The sequence below is a fragment of the Narcine bancroftii genome, chromosome 4 (assembly GCF_036971445.1).
Source record: "Narcine bancroftii isolate sNarBan1 chromosome 4, sNarBan1.hap1, whole genome shotgun sequence".
Lineage (NCBI taxonomy): Eukaryota > Metazoa > Chordata > Chondrichthyes > Torpediniformes > Narcinidae > Narcine > Narcine bancroftii.
In genome coordinates this window covers 104,419,486-104,442,293 of record NC_091472.1, presented here as the reverse complement: position 1 = coordinate 104,442,293, position 22,808 = coordinate 104,419,486, and the positions used below count along the sequence as shown (strand labels likewise).

General features: G+C 43.2%; 1 protein-coding gene across 19 annotated transcripts in view; it reads left to right on the top strand.

Annotated features, from left to right (window-relative positions):
• Positions 1-22,808, top strand: part of syne1b (spectrin repeat containing, nuclear envelope 1b) — a 665,691-nt gene that overhangs the window by 539,033 nt on the left and 103,850 nt on the right. For 17 of the 19 annotated variants that reach the window (XM_069932310.1, XM_069932313.1, XM_069932309.1 and 14 more), the window contains 5 exons: positions 701-895; positions 4,668-4,793; positions 5,846-6,001; positions 15,763-15,921; positions 18,033-18,199. In XM_069932310.1, the coding sequence (XP_069788411.1) occupies positions 701-895; positions 4,668-4,793; positions 5,846-6,001; positions 15,763-15,921; positions 18,033-18,199 (803 nt within the window). Of the gene's footprint in view, positions 1-700; positions 896-4,667; positions 4,794-5,845; positions 6,002-13,446; positions 13,537-13,945; positions 14,170-15,762; positions 15,922-18,032; positions 18,200-22,808 lie in introns of those variants that run through there. The other 2 variants (XM_069932318.1, XM_069932317.1) reach the window with 2 other exon arrangements.

Below are 22,808 nucleotides of genomic sequence, written 5' to 3'. Positions count from 1 at the left end.
GAGATTCCCAAGAACTTAACTTTGCTTTCCTTCTCCACCTCTGACCCCTCCATTGATCACTAGATTGTACACATCTGTTTTTCCCTTCCTGAACTCAACAATCAACTCCTTGGTTTTGGTGCATGGGTTGACAAGCTGAACTCACAAAACAAGCTTTCTAGCTACACCTCAGTACATTTGTTCATGATTTGGCCACTAAAGTTTAAGGGATGCTCTTCTAACAAGAGCTGTTGATATCCTTCTACAGAGCTCACATTCCTTTTCAATGTCTGCTCATTCTTTAGTCCACTAGTCCTCCCATCCCACCCCCAGCCCAATCTGCATTGAATTTTGTCCACTGTTGTGATCAGCCTGTCCAACAGTGTGTCTGTCTAGTGAACAAACTTGCACCTCACTATAGCAGTGGCAGTACTGAACGACGGCCATCTGGTAGGCAACCAACATTGGTGAACTGTTTTCTCAGCCAGATTGTAAATACTTGTGCAAACTCCAGTCAGGCATAAGTCAATGTTCAGTCAACTGTCTCCTTAGTTGGTCAGTGCAGACATTACTGGATTACACACATATGGAATTTCCTTTTGCTTGGTCTTTGGCCATCTCAAACATCTATTTGGGAGATGACATCACCCTGTGTTCTCCAACTCTGGGAAGTCCACTCCCACTCAGATGTCTGTTAATGTTCCCTATCTTCCTCTTGCAGTTGAAAGAAAAGGTTCTGCAACGACAACAAGGGAGCTACATCCTGACGGTAGAGGCCGGGAAGCAGCTCCTGCTCACAGCGGACAGTGAGGCAGAAGCAACCCTGCAGGCTGAGCTCACCAGCATTCAAGAGCAGTGGAGGGCAGCTCACATCAGTCTGGACGACCAGCGGAAGCAGCTAAGCATCTTCTTGCGGGTGGGTACTGACCATTCCAAGGCCACATATTGCCACAGGGATGATGGCACAGTGTCACTTCATTTGTTAGATTCTCTTTTTTGAACTCTTCAATGGTATCTTCTGCATCAATGCAGAGAGATAGGAGTCGTTCCTATTACAGGGGATCTGTTTGGAGAAAGTGCCTATTCCACATCACAATTTGAAAAGCGAGGCTCCTTATTGATCATTTTTAATGCCATTAATGTCACAATAGTGGAGCCTTTGTTGTGAAGTTGGCTCCCTCCAGATTTTGAAGGAAAGTCACTGGAAAGGCCAACATTTATTGGCCATCTCTGAATGCTCTTGAGACGAGTATATTGCTGGATCATTTAATAGGGCATTTCAGAATAATGAGTTACAAAAAGACCAGTCTGGCAGGGACAGTTGATAATCTCTCTTGTACGGCGCCAGTGACTGAAATTCTATGAAAGACAGGAGTTTAGTGTGCACCATTACTTGTGACCAGGTTTTTATAATGCCATTTTATGAACTGCATTTAAATAACAGTTGCCTTGTGCAATTCAAAATTGCCTCTCTTGATTGTTAGTTTGGGCCTCTGGACAGTGACGTTGCACAAACAGAGTTTGATGACTGGTTGATCTATTTAATGCATGACAAGTTGAACAAAGGTGAGTCAGGGCACTTGGGGAGAAATGCTGCCTTCTCTGGACCTGTACAGTGGGACCCTTTGTATCAAATGTAGAATGACAGGAACTTGTTTCTCATTTACATGGTGATGGAGGAAGAACATCCCAGTTCCTCACCTTGATGGAAAGAGCTGGATCACTTATTAATTATTTTTAACACCTCTAGATCAAAAAGCCAGAACCAGAGCTGTGACTTTGATTCATTTAAAAAAACAGTAAGTTTAAGAGAGCAGCAGTTGAGCTGTTACCTAACACAAGGAAAGTGGGTTCAAGATCCATTAAATGAAAGCCGCCTGAGACGGTAGGAACATAAGAGTAGGAGTTGGTTCACCAGGCCCCTCAGTCTTGCCTCACCGTGATCAGAGATGATGCTGGCCTCAACTCTTTCCTCTGAGTTCCCCATACCTCAACTCATCTTCCATCTGAGTTCCCCATACCTCAACTCCTCTTCGGTCTGAGTTCCCCATGCCTCAACTCCTCTTCGGTCTGAGTTCCCCATGCCTCAACTCCTCTTCGGTCTGAGTTCCCCATACCTCAACTCCTCTCCGGTCTGAGTTCCCCATACCTCAACTCCTCTTCGGTCTGAGTTCCCCATACCTCAACTCCTCTTCGGTCTGAGTTCCCCATACCTCAACTCCTCTTCGGTCTGAGTTCCCCATACCTCAACTCCTCTTCAGTCTGAGTTCCCCATGCCTCAACTCCTCTTCGGTCTGAGTTCCCCATGCCTCAACTCCTCTTCGGTCTGAGTTCCCCATACCTCAACTCCTCTTCGGTCTGAGTTCCCCATACCTCAACTCCTCTTCGGTCTGAGTTTCCCATACCTCATCTCTTTGGTCTGAGTTCCCCATACCTTTAATTCCATGATCTTGCGAATATTTATCCATTTCCACTGTTGGGGGCAGAGAATTTCAGAGATGCACTCCTGAGGGAGGGCACAGAAGGGATTTACCAGGATCTTGTCTGGATTGGAGAACAAATCTGAGGAGGAAAGGTTGAGTGAGCTAAGGCTGCAGCAATGTCCAATACCAAAGGATATCTGTTTAAGATGAATGGAGGAAAGTTTAGGGGAGATGTCAGAGTTAGGATTTTTTTTGCACAGTGTGATGGGTGCCTGGAGTGTGTTGCTGGTCATGGTGGTGGAGGCTAGTACAATAGGGATTCTTGGATAGGCACATGAATACAAGAAAAAATGGAGGGTGATGGGATGTGAGTTTGTTGTGGTGTAGGTTTATATAGAACAGCATAACATTATGGGCCAGAGGATCCGTACTGTCCTATGTTCTAGAGAACCAATATCTCCACCTCTCAGTTTTATAAATATCTGTCCCCTTATTTTAAAATCATATCCCCTGTTAATCACTCTCTCGCTAACAAAACCAACTCAGCATTTTTTCTGTCAAGTTCCTTTTGGATTTTGAGCAACCATTGAGCTGCTGAAGGGACTCAAATTGTCAGGCATCCCTGGGGAGAAATGGTCAGTCAACATTTTGAGTCAGGACCTTTTAATGATGCTAAAGAGTCTGGACCGAATTGCCTATTTCTCCCCAGGGATGCTGGCTGGCTGAATCCCAGGGATGCTGGCTGGCTGAATCCTCATGGGTTGGTCAAGATTCCAGTATCTGTAATGTTTGTGTTTCTCCATATGACAAAATGCAAATCCTTTTCACTTTTGAAATATCAAAACAGATAGCATCAAAGGCACTGTATTATGGGAATCCAATGACATACAACCGACAATTTGAATAGGGTCACACATCATATTTCTAAACTCCAAAGGATACCGACCCAGAAATGTCTGCATCCTTAACATCCTCAACTAAAACAAATCCATATATATATATATATATATATTCCAGCCACCTTGAATCATTCTATAACAATGTCCTATCTATTCACATTTGTTCCCAAGCACCTCCAGTTTTATCTCCATGAGAGGCAGTGCATAACCTTGCAGCTGATATGCTTGTGGAGTAAAACCTCTGCGTTGTATGGCCTGCAGAGTTGTGTTCCTCATGTAGACTTCCAAGTACGCTTCTCCCGTCACAAGTTCTCTACAGAACTATTTTTTGTCTGAAACGGTGGCCTCTCCTAACCAGTGTGGGAGAAGGACTTGGGTGGCCTTTAGATGTGTCTCTCCTGCTTCCCTTTTTTCTGTGAAAGGATTCATGGAGTCTGAGCTTCCCGATGTGGGAAGCTGGAACTATTCACTGGCATATTGCAATTGAGGGAGGGGGCGAACATCCATTTTAACTTCTGTCATGCATGTATGGGTGACCTGAGATCAAGAGACCAGCTGGTAAAGCAGGTGGAAGTGAATCCAATGGAATTCCTCATGGGCTAGAAGGGGCAGGTGTTCCCAACCTCACCACTCTAGCATCAACCTTTTAAGTTCAAGTTTGTTATCTTTTGACTGTATGTATATGGGTGCAACAGCTTGTGGGATGATTTGCTCAATTAGAGATATAGTTCATCAATCTCACAGCCCGTGGGAAGAAGCTACTTCCCAGCCCGGCGGTCCACATTTTGATGTTTGTTTGCCTCCTTTTTGATGGTAATGTATCAAAGATACTGTGTGATGGATGGAAATGGTCCTCAATAATTTTTTTACCCCTACTTAAGCAAAGTTTCTGGTCGTCAATGGAAGGTGATGTGATCTTCTCAGCTGTTTTGATGATCCTCTGTATAGATATCTGGCCCAATGCTTTGGAGCTGCTGCCCCACACAGTGATGCAACCAGACAGGACACTCAATTGAGCTCCTATAAAATGTTGTCAAGATGGGGGTTGGGTAACCTTTCCTTCCTCAACCTCCTTAGGAAGTGTGAGCACTGCACTTTATTGACTAATCAAGAACATCATGAACATCATTTCTTCCCCTTTGTCAATGCCAGCACCCCACTGTCCGCCATGGTAGACAGGACATTTCCTTCTCCCCCAGCCAGCAACCCATCATAGTTTGCCTCTGACTGTTCTTGTGACAGTCCTTCTCCAATGTTGTTGTATGTTTTTGTCTCAGCACCATTATTGATTTGACTTCTACTCCTTTCTTTCTCTACTGTGATAGTTTTAATGGATTCTAATTACTATAATTGGTGTCTTTTAAAGGACTGGGAGCGATGCGAGAACGGGATTGGAGAGTCTCTGGACAAGCTGAGATCTTTCAAGAGGAAGCTTTCACAGCCGCTGCCTGACCAGCACGATCAGCTGCACTCTGAACAGATCAGATGCATGGTGAGGTTATACTTAATGGTTTACTGTCTGAATTCAAAATGGCGACGCTGATGGAGCCTCTGTAGAAGCCACACTGCCGCTGGTGCGGAAACGCAGGGAGCGAGGGAGCTGAGATGCAGCGCTCCTGCAGGGTCCAGCCACCCAGTCAACTCCCATTGGCTCTGCACGGGCTTGGAATGGCCCATTGAAGGTGCTGATGGTGGTTTTATTTGAGATCCCGCGACCTCGGGATCTGTGCCCAAAATGGCGGAGGCTATAAATTGGCAGCAGCCTCCAGGGGCTGCAGACTCCTGGGAAGCAGAGGACTGGAGCAGGGCACCACAGATTGGGAAGATTACCCCCCCCCCCCACCCCCATATGAGAAGGAGAAGCAGAAGAGACCACTCACAGGTCTGTGACCAAGGAGGTGGACCAGTGAGGACGCTCTGTGGCTGAAGGACCAGTGCAAGCAGTGGGCTGCTGGCAACTTGAGGCGAGGAACCCACGGAAGCTGCAGGCTGCTGGAAATTGCTGTCAAGAGACTTGCGCTGGGCTGCGGACTGCTGGAGACTGGCTCAAATGAGCCAGAGGAATACCAGGTATCAGAACCGGGATGCGAGGGGGTGCTGAGGGCGCCGAAGGGTCCCTGACCATGTCGGAAGTTCAGATCTGGAGCTTGGGTTGCCAACGGTTGGGACTGAACTCTGTGTGGCTGCAGAAACGCTGGATGTGAATCTACGAACACTCGGTGACTCTGGGGGAGACTCTTTTGCTTCTCTTGGTCTGACTGTAAGAAATGTAAGAGGTGCTTAGGCAATTTCTGCTAGTGGCGAATCTGTCTGCCTTGCAACAGGCAAAAGGGAATTTCATGTTGTAGGACATTTTTTTTATTACTATGACAATAAATTGATTCTTGATCTTGATCTTGAAATGTTATTGCTGACTTAAATCTAAGAATATAAATTGAATGCAGATCTTGTTCAGATTAACCTGATTAGATAGGACGAGGTATAACTGAATGCAGTGTGCTGTTGACGTGTTGTGGATCAATTGGTTTAATTTTCTCTTGACAGGATCTGGAAAGCTCCTTTGGAGGGTGGATGGATGACCTCGCCCACCTATCCTTTCTGAAGGAGACACTGTCCAGCTACATTCGTGCCGATGATATCTCAATCCTGCAAGAGCGGATCAAGCTACTGCACAGGCAGTGGGATGAACTGTGTTATCAGGTATGCACGGTGCTTCCCAATTCCTTGTTCCTCAGATAGCTCAATAGCATCTCCATTTAGCCTTTAGATTACATTTTCATGTGATTAAAATGCTGAGTAAATAACATACTTTTAAAATTCGCCTTTATTTCCTTTGCATACCTTCTGTGAAAGCAATTAATAGCTTTTCCCCTTGTATAGTGAATAACATTCTGCTGATGTGATAAAGATGCTCTTTAAATCACATGAAATTTCAACATGAGTAACAGGAGCAGGAAGAGGCCATCTGGCCCGTCGAGCCTGTTCCATCATTCAATAAGATCGCAGCTTATCTGGCTGTGGACTCAACTGCATCAACCCACCTTTTCCCCATGTCCCTTAATTCCCCAATTATGCAAAAATCTATCTGAGTCTTTAATATTTAATGAAGCAGCCTCCACTGCTTCCTTAGGCAGAGAATTTCATAGATTCACTACTCTATGTGAGAAGCTGTTCCTCCTAATCTCTATCCTAAATTTACTCCCCTGAATCCTGAGGCTCTGTCTCCTGGTTCTAGACTCGCCTACTAGTGGAAATATCTGCCACTATACAGGGAGAAGAACTTGAATGCTAATAACCCATGCTTTTGCCAATTCCATAAACCTTGGTCTTTGTAACTACCATAGCAATTTCACCAGACTCATCTCCTCTCTGCAGGGTCTGCTCCCTTCAGAATTCCTCACTCTTGAACTTTCTCGTTTACTTGTCCCTTCCCACTAATTGCCTCCTCAGCACCTACACCTGTGACTGAAACAAATGCTACAGTTGCACCCACACCTCCTCCCTCACCATCATTTAGAGCCCCTCAACAGTCCTTGTCAGGGAAGCAGCACTTCACTTCAATGATGAAGTGCAGGGGTCATTTACTGCATCTGGTGCTCCTGATGTGGCCTCCTCTACATCAGAGAGACTGGATGCAGACTTGGAGATCATTCCGTTGAGCACTTTAGCTCTTTCCACTGCAACAGCAAGGACCTCCCATTGTCCAACCATTTTAATTCCACACTTGATTCCCACACTAACATGTCTGTTGTTGGTATCATGCACTGCCAAACTGAGGCTACCCACAAATTGGAGGAGCAACACCTTGTATTCTGTCTGGCCACTCTCCAACCTTCTCCAATTTCCATTAAACCCCTCCCCTGAGTCTCTCTTTTCCCGTCCTTCTGTCTTTTCCTCCAGCTCCTCATCACTCCTTTTCCATTCAGAGGACTACCCTGTTCAACCCCCCCATTACTTCTCAGTCAATTTGTTCTTCTCTTCTGCCCTCCCACCACTATCTACTGATGTCATCTTACCTGTGCTTTTCTCTCACCCTTCCCCCCCCCCCTCCTCCCCCGCCCCCCACAACTCTCCCAACATGTTTTTATTCAGATGCCTGCCTGTTGTTTTGCTCATACGTTGACTAAAGGTTCAGGCCCGAAACATTGGTGACCCTCCTTGACTTCCTCTAGATGCTGTATGACCCACTGAGTCTCACCAGCACTTTCATATTTTTCATTATTACTTTGCTGAGTTCTGAACCCCTTTCATTTCACTGAACCTATTTTCAGGTGTTGATCAGCAGTTCACTGTCCATGTTGACCATTCTTTGAGGCATAGCTCTCTCAAAGTTGGCCTCGCTCATACCAAACCCTTCAGGGATCCTGAGTGTCCACTGTCAGAAGGATCCTGACATCTGTTTAAATAGAAACAATCTGGTGGGGGAGCTCAGTGGGTCGAGCAAAGTTGGTGTGAGAGGGAGGGAATTGCCAATGTTTCAGGTTGGGACCCTTCAACAAGACTGATCATGCAGAGGAGAGATGGTCAGTGTGAGGATAAGGTGGGAAGTGTGAGACTGGGGTCAGTAGGTAATTGGTAATCCATGGAGGGCTAAATGATGGCAGACAAATGGGGAAGGTGAGGGGATGTGGTTTTTAAATAATTGCGTTATAGTAATTGCATAAAATAATAATCTGCATGCTGCATTTATTCACGTGTTAATCTGATTTTTGTGTTTAAGGAGCTTAGTTAGACCAATTCCGGAATCGGTCATTGACACTTGAACAATTTCGGCAGCCAGTCTTCCCGTACAGTCGCCTGTCTAGTTGAGCTTTGAAAGTGCATTCAGAAATAACTTGCAATTTGGCTTTGGAAATACTGGGAAAGAGAATATTTGCTATTGGGAAAGACCAGGGTAGTAGATGGTTGAGCAGTACAGAGGGGCTGTGGAATGCTGGGGGATAACTCTTTGACTGGCTAGAACAGGCATATTGACTTTGCTGCATGAATTTATGAAGGGCCGAGTCTTCTGTGAGTTCTGACTTTGATACGTGGGTTCTCTGCTCAAAGGAGTGTGGATATGGAGTGGCCAGCCATTGCTTACCTGTGCCCTGAGTTGTGAGATGTCCTTTGGGGGTTATTAAGTTCGGGTGCTGCAGGAAATGCTCAGTTGTTTGTGCAGCCTCTGTAGAAAGTGAAATGAAGCGAGTTTTTTTTTCAATTGGAAGCTCCTTGGTCAGGACTGGTTGGTCACAGGGCTGTGTGTCAAGTTAGTTGCATCCTGGAGTTTTGCAGGCCTGGCAACAAGGTGGCTTGGAGTTCATTGAGTGTGTCAGCTGTGATTGTGGTGTTAAACAAGGAAGTCTGGAGATGCTGGAATTGGGTGAAATACACAGACATGCTGGAGAAACTCAACAGGTCACGCAGCATCCATTGGAAGTATGAGCATGAGCCTTTCGTCAGGAATCTGGAAAATCGGGTAGACTCCTGAATAACAAGATTAGGAGGGGGTGTGGGTTGGAGAGGAAGGGGGAGGGAGAAGAGCACAGGCTAACAGGTAAGAAGTCAGGTGGGAAGGTAGAAGAGCAAGAAGCTGAGAAGGGATATTGGGAGAGGCCAGAAGAAGGGTAGCACTCTGAAAGGAGAAGGAAGAGAAGTGATCGAAAGTTTGAGGAAAGGAGAGAGGGGTCAGGGGAGAGAGTTGATCGAATTTTGAGAAATTGATATTAATACCACCTGGTTGGAGATAGCCTGAGCCACAGGTGAGATGCCAGAGGATTGGAGGATAGCTAATGTTATACAGTTATTTTCAAAAGAGGGTCAAGAATAATCCTGGAAATTATCGGCTGATGAGCCTGACATCAGTAGTGGGTAAGTTATGAGAAATTATTCTAAGAGATCAGGTACACAAGTATTTGGATAGACAGGGTCTGATTTGGGGAGAGTCAACATGGCTTTACATGGTAGATTGTGTTTAACTAATTTTAGAGAGTTTTTCAAGGAGGTTACCTGGAAAGTTGATGAAGGAAAGGCCGTGGGTGTTGTCTGCATGAAGGCTTTTGACAAGGTGTCTTCATGAGATGAAGGTTCAGTTGCTCGGTATTCCAGATGATGTAGTAAATTGGCTTAGACATTAGTTTTGCAGGAGAAGCCAGAGATGGTGGTAGGTGATTGCCTGAGACTAGTAGCATGCCTCAGGGATCTCTGCTGGTCCATTGTTGTCATCTGGTGTAGTGGACACAAAGGAAGGCTTTCAAAGCTTGCAGCAGGATCTGAACCATCTGAAAAAATGGGTTACAAAATGGCAGATGGAATTTAATGCGGATAAGTGTGAGATGTTGCAAGTTGGGAGGACAAACCAAGGTAGGACATACAGCAGTAGGGCACAGCTGGGTGCAGTAGAGCAGTGGGACCAGAGAATACAGAAACATAATTCTCTGAAAGTAGCATCAAAGAGAGAGGGTCATAAAGAGAGCTTATGTCACATTGGCCTTCAAATATCAAAGTATAGATATTTTAGTATTGGGGGGCATGGGTTTGTAGGCTGGAAGGGCCTATAAATGTATGATTCAATTTATTGAGTAGAGGGGTTAGGATGTAATGGTGAAAGTTTAAGACAATGGTGAGCCCAAAATTTGGAGTAATTGTATGGAGTTTTGGTCATGTAACTACAAGAAAGATATCAATAAGATTGAAAGAGCGCAGAAAATATTTTCAAGCGTGTTGCTGGGACTTGAGGCACCGAGTTACAGGGAAAGGTTAAACAGGTTAGGACTTTATTCGCTGAAGCTTAGAAGAATGATAGAGGTGTACAAAATTATGAATGATATACATAAAATAAATGCAACCATTCTTTTTCCACTGAGGTGAGGTGAGATGAGAACTGGAGGATATGTTAAGGGTGAAAGGGAACATTTCAGGGAACTTCTTCACCCAGGGAGTGTTGAGAGTGTGGAATGAGCTGTCAGCTGAAGTGGTGAACTCCAATTTTGACATTGAAGAATAATTTATATTGGTACATGGATGGCAGATTTATGGAGTGCTATGGTCTGGGTCCAGGTCATTGGGATGAGGCAGATTAATAGTTTGGCACAGACTAGGTGGGCTGAAAGGCCTGTTTCTGTACTGTAGTATTCTGATTCTATATAATATAAAAATGCAAGAAGTGCTTCACTTGCATCTCCTCACTCACCACAATTTGGGACCCCAACTAGTCCTTATCTGCAGGGGTCATTTACTGTAGTCAGTGCTCCTGATGTGGCCTGTACATTAGAGAAACTGGATGTCGACTGTTTCGATAAGTACCTTCACACTGCCATCTGCAAAAATAAGGGTAACCCAATGGCCAACTATATTAATTTCACGCTCCATGCCACATAGTCTTATCGGTCATGTACTGCTAAATCAAGCCTAGTTGTAAATTGGAAGAACAACACCTTGTATTCTGTCTTGGCAGTCTTCAACCAGAAAAAATGAGACCGTGATTTGCAAATCATGTTGGATCTGGAGGTATGGAAAATAAAAGCACAGAAGTTGTGTTGGGTGAAGCATAAAAGTCTGCAGATGCTGTGATTGTAGCAAAAACACAAAAGCACTGGAGGAACTCAGCAGGTCTCGTAGCGTCCATAGGAGGTAAAGATATAACCAATGTTCTGAGCCTGAGACCTTCATAAAGGACATCAATAAAGGGCTCTGCCACAAACATTGATTGTATATCTTCACCTCCTATGGACGCTGCAAGATCTGCTGAATTCCTTCAGCATTTCTGTGTTTTTACAGAGGTTTTGTTGAATCTTTATAAAGTTCTGATTAGATCACCACTAGAATACTGCTTTCCTTTCTAATTATTTCAATTCAAGGTGTTTCCAAGTTCAAATTTAGTGTCACATGTACCAAGAGGCAGCAAGCATTTGTTTTACAAGCAGTACCATTAAACAAATCGTACATTGTACAGAAAGTAAGCCAGAGTATGGGAGTGCATATTTACAGTTGGTACAGAGCAAAGGCAGCATAATTTTACTATAATGAGGATTATTGAGGAGTCTTATAACAGCTGGAAAGAAACTGTCCTTGAACCTGCTCGTGCGTAGTCTCACGCTAATGAATCTTCCTGACTGGAAGGGGTGAAGACATTGTGGCTGGTGGTGGGGGCGGGGTGGGGGGGGGGGTGGAAGGAAGAGATTAGTCTCTTAAGATGTTAGCTGCTTTTTAAAGGTACTGGGAATTGTAGTCTGAGGGAGGAAGATTTGTGTGTATGTCATGGTCTGAGCCACGTTCGCAAACCTCTTGGACAGATTGATTCCCATTATCACGTATTGATACACCGATGGGATACTTTCAATGGTGCACCTGCAAAAGTTGTTAAGCGATGCCAAATTTCCCCAGGCTTCTGAGGAACATTTTGCACTTTTGAGCATATGTGAAATGGTAAGATTTACCAGAATGGTTCCAGCCATGAGAGGCTTTTGCTCCAAGACTTAATTGGAGAACCTATGGTTCTCCCGGAAGTAAAGGGTGTTGAGGGCAAATGTAATTAATGTGTACAAGATTATGCAATTTTTGAATAAATTGGATGAATTGAAACCACAAGATCCAGGGGCACTCATTTAAGAAGAGAAGCAGAAAAGCTGCAGATGTTGGAATCTTGAGCAGATGATGGATTGCTAGAGGAACTCAGCAGGTCGGACAGCATCCATGGTCCACAATGGTCATTCCAGTTAGAAAGCTAGTACATAGTGCAACAAATAAGATACAGTATATGATTGACTATTTCTACCTATGGATGCTATCTGATCTGCTGAGTTCCTCCAGCAATTTGCTGTCTGTGCAAATTTAAGGTTCCACAGAAGAGATTATAGGGGAAAATATTTTTAAACAGAAAATGATAAAGTCCTAGAATTTATTGCTTGTAAGTGTGATGGAAGCAGGGATGATCTATGATATTAAAATGAGAAACGTTTGGTAAATAAATTGATGATGTTATAGGCATGGAATTTGCTGGTTGCTCTGGAGGAGCTAGGATTGACTGAATGGCCTCTTGTGCTGTAATTGTATTATTGATGAGAAATTGAAACACATTGTGCTCCAATCTTTAATGGGCTGCTCATGCACATCACTTGTTTTAATGGCAGAGTGCCTTCCACAAGACTGGACTGGGTTTTATTCACCCTGTCATAAGTCTGTTTCTCTGGTTCGCAGAATGATGTCATCTATTTGTGTAGTTTCTGCCTTAAAAATATTGGATAAAATTACTTATTGTTTCTAACTAAATTACAATGAAACAAGGAAGAAATGTACAAGACTCTGAGAGGCGGATGTAGAGAGGATGTTTCCTGTTGTAAAGAATTTAGAATCTCGGGTTACTGTTTTAAAAATTAATAAGGGATCACATGTTTAAGACAGAATTGAGGTGAATTTTTTTCCTCCCATAAACTCATCAGAACTCTTCTCAAAGGGCAGAGACAGCTGATATTTTGAATTGAATTGTTGTATTCTCACATATGAAGTGATACACTTGCAATAATAACACAGGTGATAGAGAAAGGTAGAATAACATAGTGCAAGGGCATTTTTTTTTGCCACTGATAGATCCATTTAAAAGTTTAATAACAGGAGGGAGGAAACTGCCATTGAACTTGGAGGTTTGTGTTTTCAGGCTTGTGTGTCTCCTACCTGTTGGAGGAGGTCGAAGGCAGTTGTCAGTTGGATGTTAAGGTGAAAAATGTCTTGGGGTCGGCAAGAATGTAAATTTGACATGACTGAGGGAGGGACTGGGTGATCCTGTAAGTATATTTATATTGTGTAAAGTCTGAATCTTTACACAAGTTATTGGGTCTCCAAGGGCATGCCAATGTTTTGGCCACCATCTCTGCTGTTATCGATTTTTTTTTTTGGGGGGATTATAACTCTAATCCGCAGACATTGATTGAGATGGCTCTCTTCCTGTATGAAGCAAATCTATGCAATAGGCCTTTGGCCCTGTGGCTTGCAATGACTGGATATCCATTGGGTTAATTTGATTGCTCAAGGCTTGTTGGGGTATAATCCCATTGCAACCCCCTTCCCTCCCCCACCCATCCTTTCTTAGTTCTCCCTTGCTCTCTTTCCTGCAGCCATAACTTAGCTATACTGTGATGCATGGGGAATGTACTCCTGGACCCCATTTGGTTTCCAGGAGTCAGTGCTGGAGTGAGTGGCATGATAGCTGAACCTCTACGCACAGCTGGAGTTTGGAAAGCATTGGAAGCAATTTCGAGGTAAAGGCCACTTGAATAAATTTAGCTATTTATTTAGGCCTAAGACATTAAAATTAAAAATGATGAAGTGCAGTCTCTGGATACTTTTTTGTAGAGCAATACCTGATAAATTTCTCTCCCACCACTGATAATTCAGCAAACAAGCTCTGTTAAATCTCACAGTAGATGGGTTCTTGCTCTTTGGGGGTCATCTGATACATATCGTCCTGGTACGAGCATAATTTGAAAGTTCTATACTTAATATTATTCAAGAGATCATTTCCTTTGAGTTTGCATGTTGCATCCTCCACTGTCAGCCTTGATGGTCTGCAGCAGAGAGTCCTGTCATCTGCATTACTTTCTGGGGTAACACTTGCATCAAAGCACACCACAACAGGAAGTATGTTTAATCTCAGAACCTGGCAGCAGACATTATGAGCTCAATGTTCAGCTTCATCTGGATTGCCGTTTATTTTGAAGATCAGAATACAAATCCTGTCAAAAGTATTTTGTGTTATGATTAGGGGAATTGGACGCCCCAATTCCTAAACAGTGAAAGTTGTACAATAGATAAACGTGCGACTTGAGATGAATGGGTGACGAAGGTGGTTACTGCGCATAAAGTCGATGAGTTGACATTCATCTTCCTCTCTGGTGAGAGATCAGTATGTATGCGTAGAAATTTGAACTTCCTGTGAAGTGTTTTGAATCCATGTACCTTGAATCGGATGGTATTTTGTGTCTTGGTTTGACTTTATAAATTTGCACATTTAATTTTAATGTGAATATTCAAGCATAATTAATATAAATTGAGTCTCCCATTCTGATGGTTAAACTGCCTTTCTAAAAAAGTCTAATTACAATTTAGAAGAATTATTTCAAGTGAATAATGACTTTGGTCATTTGAAAATATTTTTTTAATGCAGTTGTTCAGACACATTTTTGGTTATCTTGTCACATCAGCTTAAACAGGAATCTGTGTCCCTGCACTCTGTTCATAGCTGTCCTGGCCATTATTGCAATACGAATCCAGCTTTTTTTTCCCTCTGTGGAGACCATATCCAGTAAAATTCTATTTTTTTTCTCTCGTCCAAAACAAATGCTATTTTTTTTAAATAAATCTTTTGTGAAGCAACTCTGTTGTGTTAATTATAAAAGAATATCAGTGTATTAAAAGTTTACTTGGCTGAGATTGTGTTTGGATGGTTAAAAGCACCCAAAGGCACAGGTGCGATTGCTGAGAACTCCCTTGGGAGGTTTCTGGTGATCAGCTTCCGTAGCTTTAACAGGATGTCAGGATACGATGCAGAGGAGATCAAGGATGGGAGTATCAGATATGAGGGATTTCAGTCGTGTGGGGAGAGTGGAGAAGTAAGGATTGTTCTCTTTCAAAAATTCAAGGTTAACTGAGATTTTCTTTTGACTATACAGCAAATGGATGGATCATTTGCATACTATTGAGATTTAATTTAACATCACAGGCTGAAGGGCCTGCACCTGTGCTCTTCTATGTAATTGGTAATTATCAGTGTCAACAGTGGAAGGTCAGTAACAGAGGACAATTGAAAAGCGTTCTGGTGGACAATAGACAAGGATAGTATATTACAGAAAACTGGAGGGAGATGGAATGCAGTTCCTCAAAAGTTTACTGAATGTATATTGGTCAAATGTCAAGAGGGATACATGTATTCTGAAAGAGGAAAGATTTACAAGGGTGTGGGTACAAGACCGAGGAATGGATTTAACTGGATACTTCTTTCAAAAACCCCGTAAATGCCATACAGCTTGAGGTTTACATTGATGGATTGAGTGTTGTTAATAAGTAGACTGGCTATTTCTGCTTTGCATTGAGCTTCATCAATTTTGTTGGTGATGTGGTCACTGAAGGCAAGTAGAGGGTACTTCTTCATGCTCCTGACCAATGCCTTTAGGGGTGGAGATGAAAGCTTCTCCCTGCAGAGCATCCATTCTCTGACTTGCTCTTGTAATCCATCTGTAATTGGTCCAGTGAGTTTCACTAAAAAATCTTAAAAGGGTGTCAAATAAAAAGGTGGAATGGAGGAGTTGAGCTATTAATTATATAATGCAAGTTTTTTTTATGATTAAGGACATGGGCTCTTCTGGTGTTACTTCATTGTTGAATTGTCTCTCATTAGCAGAATGTTGCAGTACTAACTGTTGATATATAATGCACTTTACGCCTATTTTTTGTTTGGCTCTGATCCTCCTGATGTTGTAAATCTGCAGGTGTTGTTCCGCAGACAACTGGTATCAGAGAAACTGAACGAGTGGGCACTGTTCAATGAGAAAAACAAGGAGCTGTGTGAGTGGCTGACCCAGATGGAAAGTAAAGTATCACAAAATGGTGACATCAGCATCGAGGAGATGATTGAGAAACTGAAGAAGGTAAAGTCTGAGACACTGTTGATGGTGTTTCTAAATCCTGTTCAGGATAACATATTCTCTGTTTGTAAGTGCATAAGCATGAGTGTTTAGCCAGAGAGGCAAAGATTTCACTGGATGCAATGTGCTTAAAATTTGAACTATTTCCCACCTTCATTTTGGTGATACGTTCCCTTTTCAGCATTAAAATTAGAGACATTGAGTTGGACAACACTGAACTAAGCAGTCCATGCATCCCAATCTAGTCCCATTTGCCAGTATTCAGCTCTTATCCCACTGAACCTTTGCTAACCATGTATTTGTTTTTAAATGTAACAATGATCCCTGCCTCAACGACGTCTTATGGCAGCGCATTCCATATACCCATCATCCCTGTTGTGTCCTTTCAATTTTTTTTCCCCCTCAACTGCACCTTTTAGTTTTAGATTCCCCTTCTACGAGAGGGAAAAAAAAGATTATAATTGATAATGGTGGCCTTCATGATATTATAAATCTCTATTATGTCCCCACCTGGGTGTATGGAAGATGGAAACCAAGACATTTGGCCAAACGTAGAACTTGAACGGATTCTTCATTTTCAAAGTTCAAGTTTATTGTTATGCGCACGAGCCACAGTGAGAATATTCATTTTGCGAGTGCTCCAGCTCTTCAACTCCACATAATGCAGAAATAAAAACACAGTACAGTAGAGAGTTACAGAGGGATCCATTCAGATAGCATAAAGGCAACATTATTTTACTCGTGAGGTTCACTCAGGAGTCTATAAAAGCAGAAACAAAGCTGTCCTTGAATCTGGTGATGCATGAATCTTCTCAATGAGAGGAAGGTGAAGAGAGGGTGAGTGGGATGTTCAATGAGCATTTATTGTCACATACACAAGGTCAATGCATGGATGCACTAAAGTTCTTGCTTGCTGTGGTCACACTGATACACAACAACAACTGCCGTGGTCAAAATTTAATTAACGACAAATGCAAAATAGAAAAAAGATGATAAATATTAACAGATAGATAGTAAAACATACACAGATGCAGTCCATTGAGGGGGGGGGGGGGGGAGAAAGTGATGTTTCAATAGTGCAGACAGATCCCAGAGTTGTTTATGGTAGGGTTAAAGTAGTAGGGGGAGGTTCAAGATCCTGATAGCATTTCAGAATTTATTGTCATGAACAAGTCAAGAAATTTGTTGTTTTGCAGCAGTTTCGTAGTGTAAACATACAGATTATAAACCATCTTATAACATTACTATAAATAAAAGTAATGCAGAAAAAGTAAGGCAGTGTCTTTGATTCACTGATCATTCAGGAATCTGATGGCAGCGGGGAAGAAGCTGTCCTTGTGCCACTGAGTGCTTGTCTTTAGGCTCCTGTGCCTGTTCCCCAATGTTAGCAGAGTGAAGAGGGCATAGCCTGGGTGGTGGGGGTCTTTGAGGATGGAGGCTGCTTTTTTAAGACACCATCTCATGTAGATGTCCTTGATGGAATGATGTCACAGGCTGAGTTAACAACACTCTGGAGTTTCTTGTCCGGAGAGTTGGCACCTCCATACCAGATAGTGATGAACCAGCCAGAATGCTCTCCACAGTACACCTGTAGAAGTTATTGAGTGTTTTCGGTGACATTCCGAATCTCCTCAGACACGTCATAAAGTATAGCCACTGACGAGCCTTCATTGTGATTGCATCAACGTGAAGGCTCCCAGACAGGAAGAGATTTGGTGGGGGGGGGGGGGGGGGGGGGAATAATCTGTTCTTAAACTTAGAGTTGCTGGACTTCAGACTTCTGTACCTTTTGCCCGAAGGTAGCAGTGGTGACGGATGTCCTTTCTGATGTTGCCTGCCTTCTTGTCTACGCTCACACAGATATTTTCAATGGACAGGATGTCAGTGCCCGTGATAGACTGGGATTGGTCTTTTAATATACTGGCTGCTTTTCCAAGGCAATGGGAAATGTAGATGGACATTGTTGGAGACAGCCACACGACTGGTTAGAACCTGTTTTTTTTTTTGGCATTCTCTCACCTTTTCCCTTCTAACTGCATCCAGTTGACCATTCCTTCATCGATCATTGACATTGGAATGCAATCGCTAACCTGGTTCCCTCACTCTATCCACAGGATTATCAGGAGGAGATAACAGCAGCAGGAGAGAACAAGGTGCAGTTGCAACAGATGGGGCAGAGGTTGGTCCGAGCAAGTCATGAGAGCAAAGCATCTGAAATAGAATACAAACTGGGCAAGATTGATGACCGCTGGCAGCATCTGCTGGACCTCATCGGTGCCAGGTGAGAGACAGACAGCATCTATTGGATTGGTGCCTCTGCATCTTGAGGCACTGATCAAACGCAATGCACTACTGTACTTTCATGGCAGTGACACTGAATACAATGAAACTCTATTGATCTTGCACGCTCGGGCTTTTGCTCGTGCCAGCTTTTCCAGATTATTGGATGTTATTCCTTTTAATAGTCCAAAACAGTTTTAATTTTTTCCAGATATTGCATGGTAGAATGATAAATTTGAAAAGAGTGAGGGAAGCAGAATGGGGTTGGGGTTGGGGGAGGGTTGGAAAGGAAGTGAGGGAAACAGTGGATGAGTGGAAAGGGAAATGTGGAACCAGGATCCTGTTAGTGGAAAAGATTGTGGGCATCAGCATCCTCTGGGCCAGATGTCAATTCCTTGGGTTTTCTAAATAGTTGGGTTGCAGATTATTGGAGTTTTACTGCAATGACTATCACCTTAATTCATGTTAATTATCATCTGGTTGTACATACACAACCAGACGAAACAGCAGTTTTCTGGACCACGGTGCACACACATACTTTCACAATACACAGCATATAACAATCACATACATTTATTTTAAATTGTATTTTTATATATATGCATGCATGTATTGATGAAGTGTCCTGCAACTAAGTGAATCATCCAAAAATATTTATTTTTAAATTTTGGGACGATTTACTTAGTCATAGGACACAGTTCATCAATCTCTCAGCCTGTGGCAAGAAGTTATTTCCCAGCCTGGTAGTCCTGATTTTGATACTTCGGGGCCTTTTTCCTGATGGTAGTATTAGAGCATACTGTTGTTGGATGGGAAGGAAGCTCAATAATTCTTTGAGCCCGACTGAAGCAGCGGTCCTGGTAAATGTCATTATTAGAGGAAAGGGAGACCCCAGTGATCTTCTCGGCTGTTTTACTGATCCTCTGTATTGATTTCGGGTCCGATACTTTGCAGCCACCGTACCACACAATGATGCAGCCAGACCGGACATTTGTACCCTGACCTCAATTGTGTGCTTGCCTGCATTTTGCTCATACCTTGAAGAAGGATTCAGGCCCGATATGTTGGTTATATATCTGTACCTCCTATGGACACTGCAAGCCCTGCTGAGTTCCAGCATTTTTGTGTTTTTCCTATAAAAAGCTGTCAAGATGGGACCTGGTAGCCTTGCCTTTTTTAGTCTCCTTAGAAAGTGTAGGTACTGCTGTGCCTTCACGACTAAAGATATGATGTTGTGGGTCCAGGATCGATCATCCATTATATGAACGCTAAGGAACTTTGAGCTTCACGACAGAGCCGGTAATGTGCACTGGAGAGTGCTTTTTATTTTACTGACACAAGTTGTATGTCTGCAAATTCAGGGGCTTTTTGCCATGGTTGATAAAATCCTGAGGTTTACCTCACAGGATGTACCTGGTGCAAAGGATCTGAACATCAGTAACAATCCCCACAATGACTGGGTCCTGCTGCAAAGTAGGTCACCGATTGTCTATGTACTGCAGGCAGGTTGAGTAACAGAGGGCAGGATACTCAGAACACTGAACATCTGTTCAATTCTGGTTACTCCATCCCAGAAAGGGTATGAAAAGGATAGTGGACACTGAGAACTCTCCACCTCGAGGACTTGCCATTAGTTTCAATTTTCAGGATTCCATTTATTGTTATGTAACAGAACATACAGAAATCTTTGCCTCCGCTGCAAAGCAAAGAAAGAGTCGGCAAGTAATCCAAGGCCATTATTAAAACAAGTAAGAATAGCAAATGAAGTTCATTCAGCCAAGGATCTTACTGCTTCCACTGCTCTCCCAATCCCCTCACCCCATAACCTTTGTAGCTAAATGGACATGAAGCTCGACCTCCAAATCATGCCTCTTCGATCTATGGTTCTGAATGCTTGAAGCTTTAGAGGCCTTCAGTGCCCAAGGCCTTTCAGGAACCTTGCATCTGGTTCCTATACCTGGTTCCTAGAAAAGGGCCACCAGCAGCTTGTGGCCTGGTGTAAGGCCTTTAGCTGTCAAGCCCCAACCTGGAGCCGGCTGCAGTAGCCACATTGAGCAGCAACCCAGTGGGACACACATAAGCTTCCCTGATTGCAATTCTGTGGCTTGGCCTTGGATGACTGAGTCCACTGCTGTGGTTGTCCTTCTCTGCTGTAGGGTTCCCTTCAATGTTCCTTCTTCTCGGGGTGGGGGTGGAGAGGAGGATGGATGTTCTCCCTCTCTGGAACCCCACCACTGATCCGCCACTTCCTTGGTCTGACTAAAAAAGGGCAGGACCACCTGAGGTCTTTGGAAGCAGAGTCGGCTCTGTTTTGAGCAGACAGTGAAACCTGTACTGGGGATAGCCAAGCAATAGGATCCCTCAAAGAAGCCATGAAAGGCTGTGGCCCCGGTCATCCTGGGTCCATGACAAAGGCAGCACTGCCTCTGGTACAGCGATATCACCAGGTTCATGCATCGACTGAAACTAAGGTTGATCTAAGGATAGCAAATTTCTTTGAAAGGCATGAAGGTAACTAACGAGTTGGGACAGTTGAATGGCTGGGTGACTCACATTGTGTTAGCTTGTTGCGACTGAAATTAAAAGTAGTCGCATCACTTCAGATCATAAGATTCAGGCACAGGAGTTGGCCACCCGACTCACCGAGCCTGTTCTGTCATTCAATAAGCTCATGGCTGATTTGGTCATGGACTCGGCTCCACTGAATCAGAATATTTCCTTCTCAGGATAGTCAGGATCCAATGTGGTTTTGCAACTAATAGCTTTGCAGTTACTCTACCTGATATTTTTAATTCCATTTTTTTTTTAAAATACTGAGTTTTCCTTTCCTCAAGATGTTGACCCAAGCACTTAAGTTACTGGTCCACTGACCGTATTTCACCTGTACTTGAAATAAACCTGTCATTTCCCTGAATACGATGGTAGTGCACTGATTTAAACATCTTCGTCAGAGGACAGAACAGGCCCTTCAGCCCAGTTATTCCATGCCAGCCAATGTGGTATTCTGGGCCAATCACACTTGTGTGCACTTGGTCCATGTCCCTCCAAGCTCGTAAATTATTAAAACGACTCCTTTCTTCGTGAACAAAATGGTCACAGTGCCAGATGGTTCACAATTGTCATGGATTTCCATTCTTAGAAGTCTTGCCGCAGCTGAGGGTAGGGAAATAAAACTTGATTTTCTTGTCTAAATCCATAAAAATCATTTGCTGTCATGTAACAACTGTTGGACACTTGAGCAGCTGCTTGACATTCCTCTTGCAGGGTGACAAGAGACCCAGTGCTCTCCTCTCATAATTCAGATGTATTTTCTTCCTCTTGAGTTACTTTTCAGATCTCATTTAGAATCAGCTGTTCGGCACAAGCTAATCTGTTGTTGAGTTGTCCGCTGTCCAAATACTTCCTACATGCTCAAAGGATTTTTGTGAGTTGGAGGGAAGAGGTACAGAGGTGGGTGAAAGTGAAGACCCACACACAGCAAATGAGAAATAGCCTGTTGGTCCTTCAAATTCATTATCATCTGATTGTACATATGCAACCCGACGAAACAGCATTTCTCCGAACTACATTGATCATGCATGCACACAATATACAGCACATAATAATCACATATAGACATAAATATATAATTTAAATATATACATATTTTAGGATAATTTACTCATTTGCAAGATACTGTTCATCAATCTCACAGCCTGCTGAAGAATTTCCCAGCTTGGCAGAGCTGATTTTGATGTTTTTGTACCACCTTGATTTTAGTGAGTCAAAGATGGTGCATGCTGGAAGGAAAAGGTTCTCAATAATTCTTTGGACCCTATTTAAGCAATACTTCCAGTGAATGTTGTCAATGGAGGAAAGGGAGACTCCAGTGATCTTCTTGCTGTTTTGATAATCCTATCTATTGAGTTCTGGTCCAGTGCTTTGCAGCTACCATGCCCGGTTATATAGCCATACAGGTCACTTTCAATTGCCCCCCCAACTCCCAAAGGATGTCAAGTTGAGGATCAGTAGCCTTGTCCTCAGGAAGTGTAGGTGCTGCTATGCCTTCCTAACTAATGAGGATCCAGGATCGGTCGTCCATTATATGCACACCAAGGAACTATTCTGTTCACTCTCTCCATGATAAAACAATTGATGTGTAGTGGAGGGTGATCACTCTTCATCTTTCTGGAGTCCACAATCATTTCCCTTGTTTTGTCCACATTGAGACTCAGTTTGTTGTTCTCGTACCATTTTATGAGCCTCCATACATGTCCAAATAGAACAATTGGATCATTACAGCAGTTTATAATGGTCACTTTTCTGGTATTGAGCCTACATATTATTTGATGTGTTGCATCTAAATTTGCAGACTGTCACCACAGAATTTGAGTCTGTGGTGCCCCATGTTGGGTGTCTGTACCCATCTGCCCAGTGCTTCAATAATCCACTGACAATGGTTTGGCATCCTGTTCGCCAGATGTGGCTTATCTCATTCCCTTCAAACTGATTGGTTGTCCGGGCTTTTGTGCTCCCTTTAAACTTGCAGGATATACTGGAAAATTTATTCCTGGACTGTGTGATTTTTTTTTTTTTTTTTTTCCCCTTTATTGGTTTTATGAAGTAAATGT